Below are 21,797 nucleotides of genomic sequence, written 5' to 3' on the forward strand. Positions count from 1 at the left end.
CACACTCAATCTCACAAGTTAGGCATTGAAGTTGCATCATGGTATCAAAATGTAACGAATTTGAAGACATGTAAAGTATGCAATGAAGGCATGGTCACGGATGAATGTCACTTGCTCTTCACATGCTCGACATATAGTGCAATTCGTTCAAGATATGCCGACATACTAAGACGGAGTGATAACTTAAGTGCCATACTTAAGACACCACCGAGAAGGTTGAGCTCATATGTGTATGCTTTATTCACACATAGAGACTTTGTGCTTCAATGTATGAATACCCCTTCTTAGGAAGGAGACACATATCAAGAACACATGTATACTCTAGTCCCATAGGTCAAAATTGGCCTCTTTATGGATGATAAAAATTCTAATTCTAATTCTCTTCCTCACGCTCAACCCCCTTGGGTGGGGGGTGGAGCCGTTCTTGGCTCCACCCCCAACCCATCAATAATGAAAATGCATATATGTTAAATAAAAGTGAATTGCCTAGTGGTTAGAATCATTGTGTTCGGTGTAAAGTTGAATCTTTGTTATCGTGGTACAAATTAAGGAATACTTGTTCCCCTTTTCTTTTTCGAAGAAAGAGGGGAATAATTGCATTTAATCCAAATGAGGTGCCTCTCACCCTATAAGAGGGGAACAAGACTCATTTTCTTCTTTGGGATTATTTTTGTTTCGTCAATTTTTCTTTATCATCATTTTTGGGCCTTTTCGAGTCACCTTGAGGAGAAGGAAGAGCTCTCCATTTTCGACAATCTTCTTTTGGCATTTGGAGCTCGACCTTGGAATTTTGCATGAAGGTATATTGTTTTTTTCACATCCTCCTTGCTACCTCCCCGTCTACTTAGGTGGTCGTCACGGTCTTTATCATCACCAAGCTCATTACAAGTGAATGGTTTAGCAAAGGAATTTGGCTAGCTTGCTTACCAACCGTTTGGAAGAAGCATGGAATGGCCGAGGACGCTACCTAATATCGAATTGATGTAGCCATCAGTGGTCTCGGTGGCTCACTCGACTCACCTTCACTAAAAGCTCCAAGTCGCCCCATTGATCTCCCATTTCCTATTTTGTTTAATATTTGCCTTGTAAAAGCCACCACATTTGTGACGTTATTTGTGAAGCCAACTCAACATTTTATAAAACAAAAATGCCTTTTGACTAATAGTGTGATTTGGGTGTTTAGCTTGGTGTATGTTGTTAATCACGCACTAATCTTGTGCATTAAACCCTAAACCTTTAGACTACCTCTTATTTCAATTGTCATTTATAGTCGAGTCCTTGGCAACATTAGACTCCTTCGCTAAGTTTGATTCATTTGATCCTTTGAGTCCTCGAAGCATTCAAGACCTCCTAACATTTGAATCCTAGGAGTGTTCGAATCCCCTTCCACATCCGAGTTCCATCATGTTTGTGTCCTCCTAATCTTCGCGTCCTCTCAACCTTCATGTCCTCCCACTCAAGTAGCACATGCACATGCATTTACGTGACAATGGTGATATTGGACACCGGCAAGGGACTTGGATCTGTCTCTCACCTTCGTTAGGGGATGGTCAGGTGGAGTGGCACCTTTTCTTCCTTATTTTCCCTCTTTAATTTTGTGTAACGTTGATTAAGATTCTAATAGTAACCCCATCATATGAAGGTGGTGTTTGACTGTGAAGGTATAAATGGAGCCTAAGAAATGGGTTGTTGTTTGATGGATTTCGTGAAGGTATAAATGGAGCCAAAGAAATGGGTTGTTTGATGGATTTCGTGAAGGTATAAATGGAGCCTAAGAAATGGGTTGTTGTTTGATGGATTTCGTGAGGCAGTTTTCGTAACTATGTTGGATTGGCTCCTTGTCCGAAGAAGAGCAAGATTTATATCGTTTAGTAGTGTACTGGGGCACCACCTGATAGGGGGTTTGGTTTGTTTACCTTACCATATCATTACTATTAGCAAAGTAGTTGTAGAGATAGATAGCATGAGGTTTTGTATTGTCTTCTTTTTTCAATACAAACGTGTGTGTGTGTGTGAGAGAGAGAGAGACAGACAGACAGACAGACAAACAGACCAGATGGATGTAGCTCAGTTGGTAAGGTTGCTCAATGGAGACCAGGTGGTCATGGGTTCAATCCCTACATTCCACAGTGGCATCTAGTGAATTAAGAGATATATAAGAAGTATATAATAGAGAGGTGAAGAAATTGGGTTTCGAACCCAAGACAACAATGCTTGTAGTGTTATCAACTTACCACTAAGGTAAGCTAATTACAATAAAAAGAGAAAGAAAAACATTTTTTTTGAAGGGGAGAGGGGTATTTGAGGGAATTAAGAGAAATGTCAGAGCTTCTGTGAAGGGGTTATCTCCTGTAAATACCTGAATCCCTTTCCTCTCTGCTTCCTTCAACGATCCACAAGCGAAAGCTCGGGCTGCGCCATGGCTGAAGACTGGTCAGAGATCTTCTCCCCCCCCCCTCTCCTCTCACTCTTTTGTTCTTCTCGCACGCACACACATTTCGTTTCATCTTTAGTCTGTCTATGCGCCTCATATTCTTACGTGCCATTCTTGCACATTGTCTTGTGGACATAATGCTTCGTTTTTTTTTATCCATATTGCTGCTTGCTGTGGAATCGGTGTGTTGAATTATGCGATTTCTCCGAAACATCCGTGTAAAGCAACATGTGATGTTGCTTGTTATGGAAACGTGTTGATACATTTTCTCTAAGCAAGTAATTTGAAAGTAATTTTAATGCTTTTTTATGCGTATTATGGGTGTTGAAGTTCTCTCAAAGCTCATCATATAAATTTTTTTCATGTTACCTTCAATGTTAATTGAAGCAATTTTGCATAAACTCTGTAATAACTGTACCTTTCAGTGTTTATTGCTGCTTTTTGTGGATATTAACTGAAGCATCAAGGAAATCCTGACGCTCTTTATGCATGCATATTCTGGATTTGAATGCCATATTGCCTAAATTTGAAGGAAATTATGCTTTTCACGTACATCCCATAATGTTGCTTGATGCAGATTATGGTTGTTAGACTAATTTATCTTCTTAGGAAAGTCCTTGGAAATTGTGTGCTCCTTCCTTGACTCTCTATCTGCATATTTTGAATATAGATATTCTTTTGCTTCTTTGCTCGTAGTTGTATATTGTATTTTCATGTTTAAATTCAGAGAAAGAATCTGTTATGTTCTTACATCAAATGTTGTTTGATGCCGATTATGAAGGTTAGACTAATCTGCTTTCGTAGAAAAATCCTTAGAAATAATAGTGACTGATATGCACACGTCATATATGCATATTTTGAATATGAATATTGTATTTGTGTCTTTATTCAATAGTTGTTTCAGTTTTCGTCTTGTATACGTTTTCTTTAGATTTGGGGAAATACTACTCACAATAATGTTTTCTGTTGCAGATTAGGAATTTTAGGCTGATATACTTTCTCACACATCTGTAGAAAGTAAAGGTTCCTGGATAGCATATGGGCTTTTTATCTGTGTATTCTGGAATATCATATTTCATGTCATCCAATACTACTTTCTTCAGTTAGTGTCTTATCCTAGATCTTTCGAGTCTAGCCTAGTATTGGATAGTTATAGGTATTTAATGGATCTTGTCAGGCAAAGAAGTAGAATCATCTGAAAACGTACATGAGCACAAGTTTTCAGATGGCTGCCCCTCGATTTTTCTAGTATTTGTGAGTACAATCTTATTTCAGGGCTGTGTAATAGTTACTTGTTCAAGGCAAGGTTGGGTGAACGGAGCATATTTCTTCCCAAATAGGAGTAAACATTGCATACCTTTCATGTTTTCTTTTTGACCTTTGTAATAACCAAGATTTTAGAAGTATGATAGATTCCTCTGTCTCTCTCTGACATTTGTACACAATCTGAAGGAATATTATAGATTCCTCTCTGTCTCTTTCTAGAGAATGCACATATGTAGAAGGCCTAATATTTATAAGGTTTGTTGTTATTTGTGAGTACTTTGAGCAAGAGATATTAGCTGCTTTTTTTAAACATCTCATGAAGACTGTTTATTCATGCATTTTAAAAGTGTAGATACGGAAAAGACCATCATATAACTAGAGAAAGCAGTATGGAAGAAGAGTAAGGAATCTATATAATGCATCAAGTTACAACTTTGTCCTATATATTTGTATGCATTTGCTTAAGAAGTTCCCTTTTTGTTAGTCTGCAGTGCAACAAAGAGGATGAAATAAGTTGTCAACAATGACCTTCATTGTATAATCACAACCAAAAGGATTCTTTAGTGGCAATTTTAGCATACACATGTACAGATTATTCAGATCATACCATGAAGACGCCAAAAGACCTGGAGGAGAGTAGTTCAGTTGAACTCATAGATAGTGTTATAAGCCCAAGCCAGAATTTGGCACATTCATCATATAATGAAAGAGATCACTTAACAGTAACAGATTCTATGCCAAGGGTAAGAACTTTCCTTATTGTAGGCTTTGATTCCTGCTACTTTTGAATCCCCCCCTTTCTTTGTTACGTAGTGAGTAATGGACACTAATGTCAACAGTTGCAAGTGTGGACTAATTCTTCAGATAGCCAGAAGGAATATTCAGAAAAGGATAATTTGCTTGAAAGAATAGATAAAGTTGCAAACAAAGGCCAAAATTCAACATATAGCAACAGAGAAGTATTTGAAACTTCCTTCCATACTCCGCGAAAAGTAAGTAGTCATAATTATTTTAACCATGTAAAAGTTTTCTATTACTACTTTCGCAAAGTGCTTGATAGATTCTTATTGAACAGTCTAGAGAGTGTGCTGATTCATCCTGAATTAATTGTTTGTAGGCACAGATGATTATGTTGAATGAGTGTGGTTATTTACATCAATACCTTAGAGCATGTAAATATGCACAGAAAGGCAGCATGCAATTATCCAGATTTCTTCCAATTTTGAAAACAGGACAAGGATGCAGTGATTTGGTAATGATGAAACTGGTTTTTTTATTAAGGTAAAAACACCAAAATAACCCTAATGTTTCAGATATTTACCAGAATATACTGAGGGTAAAAACAATTACCAGAATACCCGTCTTTAGTACAACATTTAATATTACATAGGGTTGTTCTGGTAATTTTTGAAAAGGAAGGGGTATTTGGGCATTATGCAAAAGGAGGGGATATTGGTGTTTTGCCCATTTATAAATTTGAACATCCTAAAGTCATTTGATAGCTATAAAAATAACACAGGTTCCTTTGATGAAGACTAGCCAATCCAAACCCCAATGTGAGACAGTAAATTCATACGACATATTTACCCAAAAAGTTGAGGAGTTAAAGCCACTCGTGCATAAACAGATGGAACTTACCTGTAATGGAGAAAGTGACCATGTAGTTATTGTTTTCCCAATGCAGAAGTATCAAAAGATAACCATGAATAGGAAGAAATGTTCAAAGCTTCATAGTGTCTATACAAGATGCAGTAAGAAATTAGTGGCATGGATAAATGATTTAGGACGAAAGCAAGAAATTAAGCTGAGTAACATACGCAGATACATTTCTCGCTCCTCTCGCAGTTATAATAAGCTTAACTCACAAACCTTGCCAGAACTTTCAATGAAGATGCTGCCTCCTGTAGAGAGAAAGAAGGCTGATGAAGATGACTTTATCCTTGTGCTTGAAAAGATCAATGAAGTGATTCGATCCATGCCGAAAGTTTCAAAGAACACATGTCAATCTGTGGCATGGTAGGATGAAATATTGAGAGGATATAATTGATGCCTATTTTATCTATTGTAATCATTATATACAGAAATTTTATATTTTATCTCCATTTTCATCAAACCAATAGGGGATATTCATGTGATAGGTTGATATAGGATTATGAGACATTAGCTGGTTCGCTTTTTTTGGATTTGAAGGATAAAATGGCATCACAAGGAAAAAATTACAATGTAACAGGTTGAATATTGAGATATCAATATGAAATTGTGAAAGTTTGGATCATGTTTGTGCTATGGATTGAGCTTCCTTATATATAATCATTGTATTCTAACGTATATTGTCATCCTTGAGACTCTGGAAAGGAGGATATACCGTTGAGATATTCTAGTATGGAAATGAAAATTATTATAAAAAAGAATGTAAAAAGAGGAACATTTGGGGTAGGTGAATGCATTGCATGTCCTTTTTTATAGTACATTTGAATTTGGTAATGGTGCCTTCCAATGTGGAGATTGCAATCTTTTTATAACAATGTTCATAAATGCGTGCAAACGACTGGTTTTCATACCGATCAGTGGTAGAAATTGAAGCCGTCACCCATCCAAGGCCTTTGTAAAATGTCAAATGACACGTAAAAAAGAGTCGTATGACTGAAGTGGGAAAAGTTTTACATCCACATAGAGGAAACAATGCATCTCTCCCGCATCAACAAATAAGCATTATGCCCGTGATTTAAAATATAAATAGCACATCCAAAATATTTGTAATATTTACCAAAAGTTGTATTCTTCTATAGCCTGTAAGTTCTCCTCAGTTGTACTAGTTCGATATTGAATATTTTGCTCTCCTCAATGCACAACTAGTGCAATAATTTTACATCTTTTTATAATTTTACATCAATTTCTGAGTCAATGTTGGATATGTTTTATTATTGTAAACTATGAAAAAACTGTAAGACATCATTGATTATATTATATATATTTATGAAAATATCTTATATCTATGCTTCTCATCCATTAATGAAAATAAAATTTGATTATAAGCAAACTGTCTCAGTTAGAGATTTGCCATTCCAATAAGATTGACATGTTTTAAAATCACATGAAATCCTTACAATGAGACTCATGGACATCAAAATATTTCAATGGCCATAAATGGCAAGGAAGATTCGTCTAACACCCATTCTTGATTCAGGAACTCTTCAAAAACAAAGATAGTGTGATCTCATATTTTGCTTGTTACCCTTCTAGATTTAGAAGGGTGATCTGCAGGGACTCTTCAATCACAATGAAAGAGTGATCTCATGCTTTGCTTTTCTAGATACTTCATCATAATGCTTCAGTGGCCGCCATTTGAATAAACATGTAACATGAAACGAGTTTTTTTTTTAAGATCATGGAAAATGCTAGGAACTCATGCACTTTGACATCATTTTTTGCAAGCTAACAATTTATTCAAAGATAAAAATGTACATCCACACATTGCCTATAATCCACATTAGGCAAGCTTAGAGGACTGACAATGGGAACCTTCAAACATGATGAAACAGTATTAAATACTGGTTTTATGACAGCCTTGCTTTTAAAGCGACATTAGCGTGATGACGAAAAGCATGGCTAATGTTAAATTCATACTTTCCTCAGAAGGCGGAGGTTTAATTCATATGCTGGTTTGATTTTCCTCATTCCAACAGAGGCTTCGATACAAACATAGCTCTCATCCTTCGGATGTCCTTGACCAATTTTTGAAGTTAATAATACAAATACAAGAAGTACATTATGTACATGGTAATTAATGACTGAACCTCCCCTCCAATTAATCTGTATTTGGCCTGTATGATCAGCCACAATAACCTGTACTAAAGTCATCAAGAGACTGACAAAGTAAGGTATACAAACAGAAGATCCACTTTTCACACCATGGAAGCAGCAAGATAAGCTTCATATGACCCAAGGACATGAAAAGGTAAGCATTCTGTTTCAGCGGCTAGAGCACATTATTCTCCTCTGCCTGACCATTAACTCTCTAATTTTCTTGGGATATTGTTTGTTACTCATGAGATGTTCCTCGATGACTGTTTGGAGTTTCCTTAAGGAAGGATTTTCTCCACAGCTCTTCACATTCAGCAAAGTATTGAAGAGCTCAGCCCAAATTGCTTGCTCATGGTACCTGTGTTGATAAAATTTCATAGAAGCTTTCAGAAACCTAACTTATATTGGAATTAGTATTTGTGTGCTATATAATTATATGTATGTAAACATACAAGTCTCGAACTTTATGTTTGCATGCAATAAGGCAACAGAAGTATGCATACACATACATATATGCTTGTGCCCATGTGCACACGGTTACATACATGCATGGAAATGTTTATATTGTCTTTTGGAGTGCAGCTGCATACCAGTACGAGAGTGCATCTACGCATGTATGCATGCATATATATGCACATTTATCCAACACATAGATAATGTGCATCTGGTAGAAAGATGCAACTGTCTATGCATATATATGCCCACAAACAGACATGCACATTATCAATGTCATATATATGTATACATATGCACATTTAAGCAGCACACTGATAACGTGTACATATTGTTTGTGTGTGCACATATGAATAGATAATTACAGTCACAACTTGTAAGTAGTTGCAATCCAGATACAGCAACATTGCATGTATGTGAATGTGTTTGAACAGGCACGCCTAGGTATGCAATGTGTATGCATAGTTGGAATGAATGTAATCTTTGAGTCTTTACTCTCAAACCTTTTGAAAGGAATCTTTGGTTGAAATTTTTTCTTGTTTTGTGAATCTATAACCGTTTCAAGTTCCATGTAGCTTCCATGTAGCATGATATGTACTATACAACATAGCCCATAAGTGTCAACCTACAACACAATCCATCCAAGTATGAAATAAATCACATTTAGAAAACTATTGACATCAGTATTCTGCATCAGCTGGATATATTTGATTGAGAGCAAGATCAATTAAGCCTTATTTTGTAAAAACTCCCAAGTTTTCACCATATTTTGAAAATCTGTAGAAATACTATCAAGATACTTTCCCAGATTATTTAAAAGCAAACAATTTTTGGAGCAGTGATTGGACAGTTGCTATAACTTGAAATCCAATTTTAATGGGAAGCAATGAATGAACCTAGCATTTTGCCAACTTCGTTATAGAACGTGCATTGACTACCCTAAGTACCTAAGTATCTCTATCTACCCACCAGCGCTGCAAGTACAGGTGGTATCCACTTGTCAAAAGTTGTTCGAGCTTTTCTTGGATGTGTGGCGAGAACAATTTCAGTGCGGTTAAGGTTTAGGGTAATATACTTTAAAAAACAATGTGCAGATATTCATCGTATGTTGGAAATCTCAGCTTAATAAATATATAAGTACTATATGGAGAACCTTATACTACACATTGGAAAGCTAAATAAGTTTTCTATATGGGCTTCACTAATTTCATGGATGCCGGTGGCTAGAGTTCAGAAATTAACAATTCAAGCATTAAAAGTACAAGTTCAGTAGGATTTTGACACATCTGCAAACCTAGAATGACTTTTTGACACATCATCAATCCTAAAATCCTTCTGCAAAGTTTACAAGTGGAATGAAGGTTATCATTGGCTCCTTGTACCCATATTTAGAATGGTCCTGAATGAATGGTTCCCCGCATCAGGAAATTATTCAATTTGGTCATTCTCAAATATGAAACACTTTATTAAGCATTCCAAGGCAGAATTTCATCACAAGAAAACCTTTGTTTAATGTTAATTTGAAAGCCAATTGCTGTTATTTTGAGACATGTAACAGCAAACAGAATCTCTGCTTTTGCATAGACTGTGTCTGACCATTGAGATCACCTAGCAGACTTGGTCCCTAGGAAACAAGGAACCTTTCTGCTTTATTTCACAAACACTCACAAAAGTGTCCTGATACTTATCACTAAACATCACAATTGCAAAGGTGAGCAGCATTTTCTATCATGCATACTATACTTCAATCCTCTCTTAACTTTATACCCATTTTGTGGTTTCTCACTAAGAACAAGAAGGAAAAGAATTGCCGTATCTCCTGCTTTGCAATTAAGACAATGTAATCTGCACCCAATTAACTTTAGAGGATTGCATGCATATGCCCAAAAAGAGACATCACTAATGTGTACATCCTCGAAAAATACGTTTCCACTTTAGACAACATAGTATGTGGTCTGCTCCCAACATTATAATATGCACATAGATACATATATCAGTATGCCTACATGTATAATCCAAGTTCAATTTTCACACAAAACTGTGCACCAATCAAAATTCCACAGATCCTCTACCTTATGTACATGCAGTCTAAAAAAACAAAGGAAACGGTATTAATCCTGTGCAGTCAGGAATGCATATACAACTACAAGGGATTTGCTTCCATGTGGTATTTGAAAGCAAGATATAAGATTTTGATTCTCATGTAATGACATATACGTGTACCTGGTAAGTCCATGGCCTTTGTTCTTGCATCTCAACACAACGAAATCCAGAAGTTTTGCAGTCACCCTCCAATAGTGTGCCTTCAGGAAACAGCTTCATGTCAATGCTTCTCCCCCAATCAATCAAGCATAGCCCCTACACAATTATAATGTAAGGAAAGGCTGTTAAAATTACAGCGGGAGCGTAAAATGTTAGACAGCACAGCATGTACAAGAAAATGAGGCCTCTAGTAAATCAGGAATAAACAGAACAAGACTATCAGCAACCTTCGAGTGGGTAAGAAACCTCATGAGTAAGCTGCCGAAAATGGGCTAAAGTGAGCCTATATGAAAAAGAGAATATATATATATATATATATATAACTGAAGCTATATGGGGAAAAATGAATAGGGACGGGCCTTTTATGTAGTTAGCTGTAGGCCTCCATAAATAGGCCAGTCAACTGGGTTCACAACTAGCTCACTGAATTGAGGGCAATTGCCAGGGTTAGTTCCCTATCTAACTCCATAATCAATTAAGCATGCTAACACTTAAAAGAGCAGTAAATTGCCTAATTAGTTGGCTATGTAGGAGTCCAGCTCCTGAGCTGCAGATGCCTCTAGCTAAGACATTTGTAAAATGATAATCAAAAGCACTCAAAACTTAAAACAAAATGCCTACTTGATTCTTCCAATGACCCTCTCGATCAGGTGCCCAATCTTCCGATAATTCACTACAATGGATCACATGGTGAATGGATTCTTAGCTTTACCAGTAAAAATGAGTCCTGGAACACTAAACGTATAAAGTTAGCCATATGCTTCCCATAGTGTTACTGTCTTACCTGTCGTTCCTTATAAGCAGATTGTCAGGCTTGAAATCTCCATGAATCAAACCAGCTGAATGCAGGACATCTAGCATACGAAGCATTTCGACAGTGTAATACATGCACAAAAGTTCATCCATTCTTTGACCAGTGGCAAGATATGAATTCACCACATCCTGTATCAGATATTTGAATAAGAAAAACAATCACTCAAGACCAATATTATACCTGAAATCACTCTTAGTACACAAAATAATTGACTGACCTGTAGGGTTCCAAGCTCTCCATATGCACAAACCATGATGCTGCAGTCTTTATATGTGTTCATTTTCCATGCACAGCCAAAGCTAGCCCTCTAAGAACCCAATACAACTTGTCTTGGATCAACAAACATATTGATTGAAGTTCAAGAAAAACTAAATTTGTTCATACAAACCTCTTCTTGCAGTATACGCTTATCCAACTGTGTATAGATATAATATTCCCATGGACAAGGAGGCTTCTGAATCTGTAAATGAAAATATAACTTTTTAAACGTAGTGCTATACTGAACTGCACATTATTTGAACTTCGGGCATAGAAGCATAAAAGAGCCACAGGAAAGTATAGTCATGCAACAGAAAAAGCATTCAAATACAGCTCAAGCAAAGAGTTCTATCTTAGAGTTTAGACTTTAGAGTTCTCTATTTATTTGTTAATTCTAAATTTGATATATACAGCCGATAAATCCATGTGCATACATGTTTCTCAGCACAATGTGATGCAACTAAAAAGCTGAAGTACTTTGAGTAGAACACTGAGTTAAATTAATAAAACGCACATACTTTTTTATCATGACATATATGCTTTACAAAACATTAGATATCAAGCCAGGATATCAAATCATTAGATTGTTTAGAGAAAGAAAGAATGATATATTAACGTCTTTTAAGAGGTCAATATGGCCTATAAGACCAAACAAGCGAGACGATGCTATCAAGAAAGATTGAAATTCGTCTTAGAAAAGACAAAAACCTTTAAAGCCACAATGTTGTCTTTCTCATCACAAGCTTTGAAGATCCAAGCAAAAGCACCTTGTCCAGTGCATCCTTTCAGATGATATCGTCTTGAACCTACAGCCAAACATTGAAATTAAAAGATGCATTCACTGCAACTTACATTGAGTTTCAGTGACATGATAAATGAGAGATACAGTACCCAACTCCAAAACTTTATTGTGAGATGCAGTTTTCAAGGATGAAAGTGATGGTCCATTATAATTCTGGTTACTGTTATGAAATCCCTGCATATACATGGAACATTTATTAAGGATTAGACTTTATCTTTCACATAGTAATGCCTAACACTAAGACTGCACACTAACCTTATATTGTGACAATGGTGGCTTCAAGTTACTTAAAAGATTCTCAATCACATCGTTGTCCCATGGATTTACTTTTGGATAAAAAAATGCATCATTGCAAGATTTCTTCACCTGTTTCAAGCATCAACACCCATAGCATCAGAGAGGAACCATGCAGAACACAACCACATGAGGTACTGATTCCCTTGGTTTCAACAAAAGGAAATCAGGAAGGAGACAATACATGAAGCCTTCTCAACACTCAAAAGAAAAATGAGAGTATATGTTCTAATAAGTAGTGCATCTATATAAAGGCTGGCAGCAAGTAGAGATATTGGAACCAGAGGAGATAGAAAGTGGTGATTACATTATAGAAATGATGGACTTGACTAGAGCTACTAAGGCTATCCTATTTCTGAACAATACATGAAGCCTTCTCAACGGTCAAAGAAAAATGAGGGTATATGTTCCAATAAGAAGTGCATCTATATGAAGGCTGGCAGCAAATAGAAATACTGGAACCAGAGGAGATAGAGAGTGATGACTACATTATAGAAATGAAAGATTTGAGGAGAGCTACTAAGGCTGTCCCATTTCTCGACAAATGAACCAGATTTTATAGAATAAAAAGTGATCACGATGACATGCATTAATTATAAGGAAGAAACCAACAAAATTATTTTGGTTTTGTTTCAAAGGTCAAATTCTTGATTGATTAACTAGAGAGTTCAAGCCCACTCTAGGAGGATACTTGCACTTCCTTCACAATTATATAAGGCGCATAAGCAAAAAGCTGATCACATGACCCTCTTGATTTCTTAAGCTCATTGACCGGAAGAGCACATTCCTTCCTATTTTCTTATTGCACCAGAGACCAAAAAGAACCAAACATCCAAAAAGAGGCTCGGTGAAATATTTATCATCAAAAGACCTACTACAAGATTAAGAAGTATTTCCTATAAAAAGCATGATAACAGCTATGAACCTCATTGCTTGGCTCAAGAGCCCTCTGACTGTTGGATAAATCGGCCAATGGAGGTGCAGTTTGTATGCTGAGGTGAAAACCACACAAAAAAACATTATGTATTAGATTTGTCTTTGAAATGCAATATTTCCAACTAGGCAATATTAGCTTATGATTATGAATCTTACTTATCATTTGTCGATAGGGTATCCTCAGAATTTTTCTGTCGATCAAACTGACCTTCTATTCAGTGGAAACAATTTTGTTGGTGCATGAATAAAACAACGTCATGAGCAATATAACTTTGTCGCTGCATGAATAAAAGAATATAAACAATATGAGTTCGGATGATTTTACCTTGTATGAAGGCATTGACCATTGCAGCAGTTGAATCCTAAGAAAAGAAATACATGTGAATAACATTTCACATTGCATATTCTCAAAGACCACCCATTTTGATACCTTTATTAGCCGATTAGCCATTCGCTTGAGGAAGCCTTTCTTTGCTTCTTTGAGAAGGCATAGAGGTGTAGCCTGCCTGTGTGAACCTATGGATAAGTTTTAAGCATGGGAAATTTTATGGATATGAAAGATGTCAAACTAACCTACCTTGAAAGCCCGAGATTATACATATCATTTGCTTTCCAGTGTCTCTCATTAGCTTCGAGGTAGATAGCATAGGCTACATAAAATAATGATGAATCTTGACCAATTTGGAGAGTATCCATCCTCGCAAATATCATTTCAGCTTCCATTTGAAAGTAATCAGTCTAGGTCATAAGAACAAGGATTTCTGATCATTTCACATAATCAAAATAATCATTCATCGACTCATCTTTGAAAAGAACTTGATTGTTATGCTTAGTATGCTTGATATTGGAGACAACATTTCATAAACTTGAATGCACTTAAATTATGATTAATACACTTAAATTATGGACCCCAATTCTCGCATGTCCTAGCTTAGCCAATATAATTACATTTTGAAGACATAATTTCAGTTTTATGACTACTAATATATTTGAGACATGGTTTTGAATGCTATGGCTAATATGCTTACAAAACCGGAGGCAATACTCTAGTGTTATGATTGATGTACCTTTTGGGAGACCTTCTCACATATTGATATTAAGTGTTATAACATATATACAATTGATATATTTGATCTTGGGGGGAATGTGTAGGGTTACAATTAACATACCCAGATACTGCGCTCATATTCCCTTGTGTCATTCCCAATTCCCCCTCGTCACCCATCTGAACTAATATATTTTCATAATTCAGACAGTCATGATTATTATATTGGAAAATATTAATGAATCATGATTGACTTAATGAAATTATTTGAACATTATGGTTACTATACTTACGTATTGGATCCAAATTCGCACAAATCTCTCATCTGACTTATATTTCTGGATGCCTGCAACGTTCTTAATGCATGTCTCAAACAAGTTTCGATATACATACTCGAACCCTCTGAAAGGTAAAGAATTTCTCGCCACATCAAAGCACCTGTGTTTTTACAATGTTAATTTAGACCCAATTTAGGGCCTGGATTAGTCAAATGTAAAACCAATTTGGTTGACACTTAATTAAGACATAGTTTAAAACTAAAGTCTGTGAGGCGAACTGAATTGAACTAACCGAATCCAAGGTAGAAGAATATCTTCTCCGTCATAAGCTTCGATCTCTGCTAAAATCTTTCTGAAACAGGAAAAAAAAAAAAAAAACATTTAACAACAAAAAGAGGCTGAGAAAAGTAGAATTTGAATTATGAAAAGGTCCCCAAAACAAGAGCTCAAAACAGGAAGAATGAGAAAAGAAACACGAGACGCATAGACTTAAATCCTCGAGAATGAGAGAAAACAGAAAGGGAATTGGAGATTTGAAATGAAAAATGGACAGAGGAAATGGAAGGAAGATCGAAAGGAGGAATGGGTATAGAGGCTTGCAGGATCAGAAAGAATGAAAGGAAAGAGGGGAGGAAGAGACATGAGATCGTTTGGGAGGCGAAGGTCGAGCTCCAGGTCTTCCATAGCTTTTCTTTGAGTGTGGACTGTGTGCTCTTACTTTTCTCCCTCTCAAAATGGCGATGGGGAATTTGAGTTCAAAAATAGAGAGAACAAGAAAGAAGAAGAAGAAGGGGAGATGGAGATGGAATGAATTTTGTCCGCCCAAAAACAGAGAGGCCAGCCAAGCAGGTGTGAAACCAAAAAACCATTCAAACTTTCGGTAGCCCCCTGTCGGGACGAGGGGCTCCTGCTGCTGCTCCTCCTGTGTCGGATCGCGTCCGCCATGTCCGCCCGCCCATCCATCTCACAAATTATTGTCAATGCAACTCTACCTCCAACATATGCATCTCGGATGGCCGCCCTTTTCCACCTTTCGCAGCCACCGTATCGGCGCTCTCTGAAAATCATCTGAAAACAGTCTGGGCTCGAGCCAAAGCCGATCCGGACCGAACCACGAAACCACACCTTTCAAACGGTTCAGTTTAGATTTGGAATGTTGTAAATGGTTTGGTTTTGGGCTTCGCTTCCCTTAGGAAATCCATGGTTTGGTTCGGTTTGGGCCATGCTTGGCTCAATGATTCGATGAGCACCGTAAGATGCAAAAGAAATGAATGAGATGGCTTCCTAAGAAGCCATCCGTCTCAAAACCAGATCTTGTAATGGAAGGACTCACTTCTCTGGCCATGGCCACATCTTTTGTGATCATAAATGATTGTATTAAACCGTAGTAAATATTGATAAAAACACATACCCCTTGCTTTTCTATGAAATCTACGGCCTGTATAGCCTCATTAAGCTTTCCTTCTTTACAAAGATTTTGCATGGTTTGGTTTGGGCCATGCTTGGCTCAATGATTCAATGGTCCGGTTTGAACCTTTGTCGGCTTAATAGTTTGTCGTTTGTCCAGCTTCAAACTGCAGTTAAAACGGCTTAATGGTGTACGCAAACATTTTCGAAATATTTTCGTGAATATTTAAATGAAAAACCCCATGTTTGATTAATACGACTAGTAGTTAGACAGATCTTTTTTTGGGAGGTCTACCTCAACCAATTATGTACATATTATGTATTACAAACCCTAGCAAAGTTGGGATGAATTTAAATGTTTTTTTTATGGCAAAGTATCTGGTAAATATGTATTACGAACCCTAGCAAAGTTGGGATGAATTTAAATGTTTTTATAAATCATTCCACAGTTGATTCAACCCTCACGAACTCCTCAAAAATCCAATCAAAAAATATTTAGTTGGTGTCTTAATCAAAAGTTTAACGGATTTAAGTGGTTCATTAACAATATTAATTTTGAGTTTTTGTTAATAAAAAATATACATTATGGAAAATTAAGTATACATTTAATAAACAACAATGCCTTGGTATGGACAAAAATTCAACTTAGTGGTTTGATCTCATGAAAATATTAAGCATGTTTCTTCTCGTGAACAATTCTCGACAAATGAAATAACTAAGAATCACTACCATGGATGTGTTAATATTTTTAAATGCATGTGTGAGATATATATCTCTTATCATGTTTGTTGCAAATCACACTATAATAGTAGTGTTCCTAGAAAGGTATATTACATCATTCCACATTGGCACCATGAATGACAAATGTTTTTGTTTTTTTCCAAAACAAAATATCCTTCCATTAGTTTAAAAAAAGGCACATCAGCTACAACACTATGCTTTCTGTGGAGATTGTGCAATTATTGAAGCCAATCTATCCCACAACTCCTCCATCCATCACCAAATCTAATTTCATTTTAGTATGTACAACCAATTCTCCCATGTTGCCACATGCTTTCAACATACCATAAAATGTCATCATATTAGCTAAGAGGAAGCCTTCCACAAGCATTTGAGGATAAAATTGTATAGCATCTTCATTCTTGTCATGCTCAATATAACCCAATAACATGGCACTCCATTGTACCACATCTCCAACTAGCAATAATTCATCCAACCAGCAATGAAATGACAAATGTTTCGTACCATGTGTCAAGAATAGTACTAAAACAGAGAGAGAATTAGTACTAGAGAAGGGAAGTACTATTAGTACTAAGAGGACGGGATTGCGTAAGACTCCCGAGAGGGAGGAAAGAGAAGAGAAGAGAGAGAGAGAGAGAGAGAGAGAGAGATAGTGAGGACGAGAGAGAGAGAGAGATGATGATAATAAATGATATATTATAGGAAGAGTAAGTACAAGATGGCTACGAGGCTTAAGACTGGCGTTGAACCAATTTGGTTCAAAATAATGCCTAATGCCTTCTTTTATAGTGTTCTCAGGAGTAATCCTGAAGCTTTTAGAATGTTCCAGAGAAATCTGGAATATACATTAATTTCCTATAATAAAACTTAAATGAAAATAATATTTTGCGTATTACAATAGATGGTATAATGGTCAAGAGCTCGACCCATATAACATAAGGTCATGGATGTGAGTCTTGCCATATCATGACACTATTTCCCCCTTAAGACGACAAGTGGAACGAGTCGGCGCTAATTGCGGACCGGGTTTGTCCGGATACTTTCGATGGAACTCAGCAAGAAGATCATGAGCATTGGTGACATGCTCGACGGGTTCCCAAGTACGTTCGCCCGGACTATAGCCGAGCCAATCGACCAAATAATAAAGTTTGTTGCGAACAAGTTTGGAATTGAGGACGACAACAACTTCATACTCCGGGTCGGCTTCCAACTCAAACGGGGGCGGTGGTGGTGTAACACGATCGGGATTAGTGTTTGCTTTATAAGGTTCAAGAAGAGAGCTATGGAAAACCGGATGTATCTGAAGATGCGGAGGGAGATCACGGCGGAATGTGACATCATTAACCTTATTAGTAATACGGAAAGGACCGAGTCATCGATAATCCAACTTCTCGCACGGTCGAGTAGTCTTGATGTGACGACGTAAGAGTCATACTCGATCTCCGATGGCAAAAGAGGAGGGAAGCCGATGATGATCCGCATAAGTCTTCTGTGTGTGTTGAACATGACGAAGATGAGTAGAGAGATCCATCTGGATCTTGCGTAGCCTCTCCAAATGATCCTCGGCACGAGGATTGGTAGGTAGCTCCGGGGTGTCGATCACCGACCAGCGAGGATGAGAACCGGTATAAGCGTAAAATGGGGAGACCCAAGTCGAGGAGTGAATAGCATTATTATATGCAAACTCCGCAAAGTGGAGAATCTCGGCCCAATCGTCCTGTTGATAACTTAGAAAGCATCGGAGATATTGTTCTAGCGTTTGGTTTGTTCGTTCTGCTTGCCCATCAGTCTAGGGATGGTAGCCGGAGGAGAGGTTGCAAGAGACCTTGAGCATCTTGAAGAGATGCTGCCAAAATTTGGAGACGAATTGAGGTCCTTGGTCACTGATGATACTATCTGGGAGGCCATGATGCCGAAATACCTCACGCATGACAAGGGAGGCGGTTTCCTTGCTAGTGATGGCCTTAGTACACGACACAAAATGTGTCATCTTCGTATATCGATCGATGACAGTTAAGATAGCATCGAACCCCTTCGAGACCGGTAGATCTGTGATAAAATCAAGACAAATAGATTGCCACGGCTTACTTGGAATTAGTAAGGGTTCCAACAAGCCATATGGATGGTGTTGGGGTATCTTTGCTTGACCGCAAGCATCACAAGTCCAAACGTAGTTGTCGACAAAAAGTCGCATATGGGGCCACCAAAAATATCGTTGAACGAGATCCAACGTCTTAGTACTACCGACATGTCCCGCCATATGGGTGTCGTGGCAATTTTGGACGGTTTGAAGGCGATAGGAGCAATCAGGGACATATACAAGCTTTTTAAAGAATAACAAACCATCATGATATTCGAATTGTCGGTAGTCCATACCTGGTTGTTGAGATTGGGAATAGGATGCTCGAGAGGTATCAATGTGCACCAGAATGTCTTGAGCAAAATTGTCTGTCTTCAAGTTCGCACGTATGGCATCAGTAATCCGGGAATCCATTGGGGTGTGAAAAATCCGCGTTGTGTGCAATCGTGTTGGTCCCAAGATTACTTGCTTTTGATTATCAAACGTTAGATCACCAGGACGAGGTGCAAGATATGAACGTCATGATAGCACATCTACTTTTCCTTGCTGCTTCCCCGGTTGATATGTGATTTTGAAGTCAAAACGCGTGAGGAATTGAGCCCACCGAGCTTGTCGTCGATTTAGCACCTGAGTGTTCTGGAAATAAGCAAGGTTTTTGTGATCACTAAAGACGATGACCTGATGTGGAGAGCCCTCTAAGAAATGCCGCCATTGCACAAAGGAATCCACGATGACTAATAACTCCTTGTCATGTAGTTCGTAGTTGATTTCTGTGGCATCGAATTTGCGCGAATGGAAAGCCACAAGATGTAACTCTTCTTTATCTCCTTGTTGAGAAAGGATGCTACCAAGGGCGAAATCCGATGCGTCGGCCTCCATGATGAATGGTTTCTTTGTATCCACATGAGCTAGAATAGGAGCTGATGTAAAGGCTTTCTTAAGATGCCGAAAAGCCATGTCCGCTTCATTGGACCAATAAAATTCTTGTCCCTTCTTCGTAAGTTGTGTGAGAGGTAAAATAATCTTCGAGTAATCGTGTATAAACTTGTAGTAGAAGTTAGCAAAACCTAGAAACCATTGTACATCTCGTACCGACCGTGGAATTTGCCACTCTAGCACAATTTGGACTTTAGCTGGATCCATGGAGATGCCCTTTGAGGAGATGACGTAGCCTAGAAATTCCACTTGCTTGCAATCAAAGCTACATTTTTCTAGCTTGGCCTAAAGACCATTCTCGCGGAGTCGTTTTAGTACTAATAGTACATGAGAATCGTGCTCTTCTTGGGTCTTTGAATAAATCAATAGATCATCCAGATAAATGATCAAACAGATATCCAAGAGGTCTCTGAATATATCATTTGCTATGTGTTGGAAGACTGCAGGTGCATTGGTTAGATCGAACAACATAACATTATATTCGAAATGCCCATACCGCGTGCGAAAGGAGGTCTTCCATTCATCTCTCGGTCGGATCTGCACAAGGTTATATGCTCCTCATAGATCGATTTTTGTAAAAAACTTGGCACCATTAACTCGCTCTAAAAGACTTGATATAAGAGGAAGTGCATACCTATTCGGGATGGTGACTTTATTCAAGCCGCAGTAATCAACGATGAGACGAAGTGAGCCATCTTTCTTCTTGACAAAGAAGATGGGTGCACCGGTTGGAGATTTCGAATGACGAATAAACCCGCTTGCCAAGTTCTCCTCTATGTAGGCTCGAAGGACTTCTAACTCGGTGGGTGACAAGTTATAAATTGGTCCCCATGGTGGCTCTGTTCCTGGTTGTAAATCGATGGGACAATCATAGGGACGATGATGAGGAAGAGTACCAACTTTTACCTTGTCAAATACATTGGCATAAGGATGATATTTCGCCGGAAGTTGCACTAAGGATTCCTCTATAATAGTGCTGGAAGGATGTACTGATATTGCAAATAGGAACATTGCCTTCTTGTGTCCTTCTTCGCGTAATTGACGTAGTGAAATGGTCGAAACTCGATGAGTAGATTCTTGGGGTTGTCGATGTCAGACTTCTCTTGTTCTCCAATCTATGTCTGGATTATGTAATTCAAACCAAGGTAATCCCAGGACAATGGGATGCTCTGGACTACTAATTATATTAAATGCTACTACACACACAAAACTACCTAGGACAACTTGAATGGGTTCTGACTCTTTTACAATATTCCCGGAAGCAATGGGACGACCATCAATGACTACTACAGATGCGGGGCAAGGAAATTTTCTTAAGGGTATCCGAGAAGCTTGGGCAAAATTTCGATCCATGAAACAGGAATTAGCTCCGGAATCTAGAAGTGTTTGGACGTGTATTGGGGGAGTACTTTTAGTACTAACCATGACTTGGGCTAGGAACACATTGCTAACTTGCTAGGAGGGAATGGAACCACTAATGGGTTGTACAGATCTAGGGCTGTCCAACCAAACGGCTCCTATTTTGGCTGGACTCAATCGTTTAACTCTTCATCTAATTGACTAAGGATTTCAAATTTGTTTGAGATACTTGGGCTATTAGTACTATTAATACTATCAGACACTCTATTAGTACTATTAATACTATTAGACACTCCTAAGGGAAGAATTGACTCGGGTTTAGTACATGCTACTATTTGATTTACTTGTCTTCTTGGCCTATGGGGACAATTGATTGTGATATGCCCTGGTCCACCGCAATAAAGACATAATCGATTTGCACGTCGTCGTTGCTTTTCTTCTTCCGATAACAGGCCACGTCGACGCATGGTGTCGATCTCCATCGGTGTCAGAGTATTTGCTTGAGGTATGTCTCGTGCAAACAGTTTAGCCGCGACTAAGGCGTAAGTGGGCTCTGGCCTAGAGCGTGGTATTTGTAATTGATGTTCCGAACTCCGTTCGAAAAGGCGGTTGTCACATTGGACCGCTC

General features: G+C 37.9%; 2 protein-coding genes across 3 annotated transcripts; one reads left to right on the forward strand and one right to left on the reverse strand.

The window, feature by feature from the left end:
* The first annotated feature begins 2,331 nt into the window (after nucleotides 1-2,331).
* On the forward strand, nucleotides 2,332-5,975 carry LOC147867230 (uncharacterized). 2 transcript variants are annotated; one of them, XM_087315020.1, is made up of 5 exons: nucleotides 2,332-2,433; nucleotides 4,185-4,443; nucleotides 4,540-4,692; nucleotides 4,824-4,952; nucleotides 5,220-5,975. In XM_087315020.1, exons 2-5 carry the CDS (start codon nucleotides 4,309-4,311, stop codon nucleotides 5,718-5,720), a joined length of 918 nt encoding a protein of 305 aa, XP_087171146.1. In that variant the 5' UTR covers nucleotides 2,332-2,433; nucleotides 4,185-4,308; the 3' UTR covers nucleotides 5,721-5,975. The 2 variants fall into 2 exon arrangements, with proteins under 2 accessions (XP_087171146.1, XP_087171147.1); XM_087315021.1 differs by having other exon boundaries at nucleotides 2,347-2,433; nucleotides 4,192-4,443.
* A 1,148-nt stretch (nucleotides 5,976-7,123) lies between these two features.
* Nucleotides 7,124-15,412, reverse strand: LOC147867231 (protein kinase and Mad3-BUB1-I domain-containing protein). Its single transcript, XM_087315022.1, has 18 exons — nucleotides 15,287-15,412; nucleotides 14,939-14,998; nucleotides 14,662-14,806; nucleotides 13,901-14,061; nucleotides 13,754-13,829; nucleotides 13,649-13,685; nucleotides 13,480-13,534; nucleotides 13,313-13,379; nucleotides 12,349-12,459; nucleotides 12,183-12,267; nucleotides 12,000-12,097; nucleotides 11,422-11,493; nucleotides 11,251-11,340; nucleotides 11,004-11,161; nucleotides 10,841-10,892; nucleotides 10,181-10,315; nucleotides 8,461-8,582; nucleotides 7,124-7,862 (listed from the first exon to the last, which is right to left on the reverse strand). Exons 1-18 carry the CDS (start codon nucleotides 15,328-15,330, stop codon nucleotides 7,673-7,675), a joined length of 1,758 nt encoding a protein of 585 aa, XP_087171148.1. The 5' UTR covers nucleotides 15,331-15,412; the 3' UTR covers nucleotides 7,124-7,672.
* Between the last annotated feature and the right edge of the window lie 6,385 nt (nucleotides 15,413-21,797).

Source organism: Azolla caroliniana, unplaced genomic scaffold, assembly GCF_043228905.1.
Source record: "Azolla caroliniana isolate FFs.n. ecotype wild unplaced genomic scaffold, voAzoCaro1.0.p SCAF_2, whole genome shotgun sequence".
NCBI classification, from domain to species: domain Eukaryota; kingdom Viridiplantae; phylum Streptophyta; class Polypodiopsida; order Salviniales; family Salviniaceae; genus Azolla; species Azolla caroliniana.

Excerpts from the sequence above, each read along its gene's own strand:
- LOC147867230 (XM_087315020.1), top strand. The coding sequence starts at position 4,309 with ATGAAGACGCCAAAAGACCTGGAGGAGAGTAGTTCAGTTGAACTCATA. Across the intron at positions 4,693-4,823 it reads CCTTCCATACTCCGCGAAAA|ATGATTATGTTGAATGAGTG; the intron begins GTAAGTAGTCAT and ends TTGTAGGCACAG. Across the intron at positions 4,953-5,219 it reads GACAAGGATGCAGTGATTTG|GTTCCTTTGATGAAGACTAG; the intron begins GTAATGATGAAA and ends AAAATAACACAG.
- LOC147867231 (XM_087315022.1), bottom strand. The coding sequence starts at position 15,330 with ATGGAAGACCTGGAGCTCGACCTTCGCCTCCCAAACGATCTCAT. Across the intron at positions 14,807-14,938 it reads ATTCTTCTACCTTGGATTCG|GTGCTTTGATGTGGCGAGAA; the intron begins GTTAGTTCAATT and ends GTAAAAACACAG. Across the intron at positions 12,268-12,348 it reads CACCATTGTCACAATATAAG|GGATTTCATAACAGTAACCA; the intron begins GTTAGTGTGCAG and ends ATGTATATGCAG.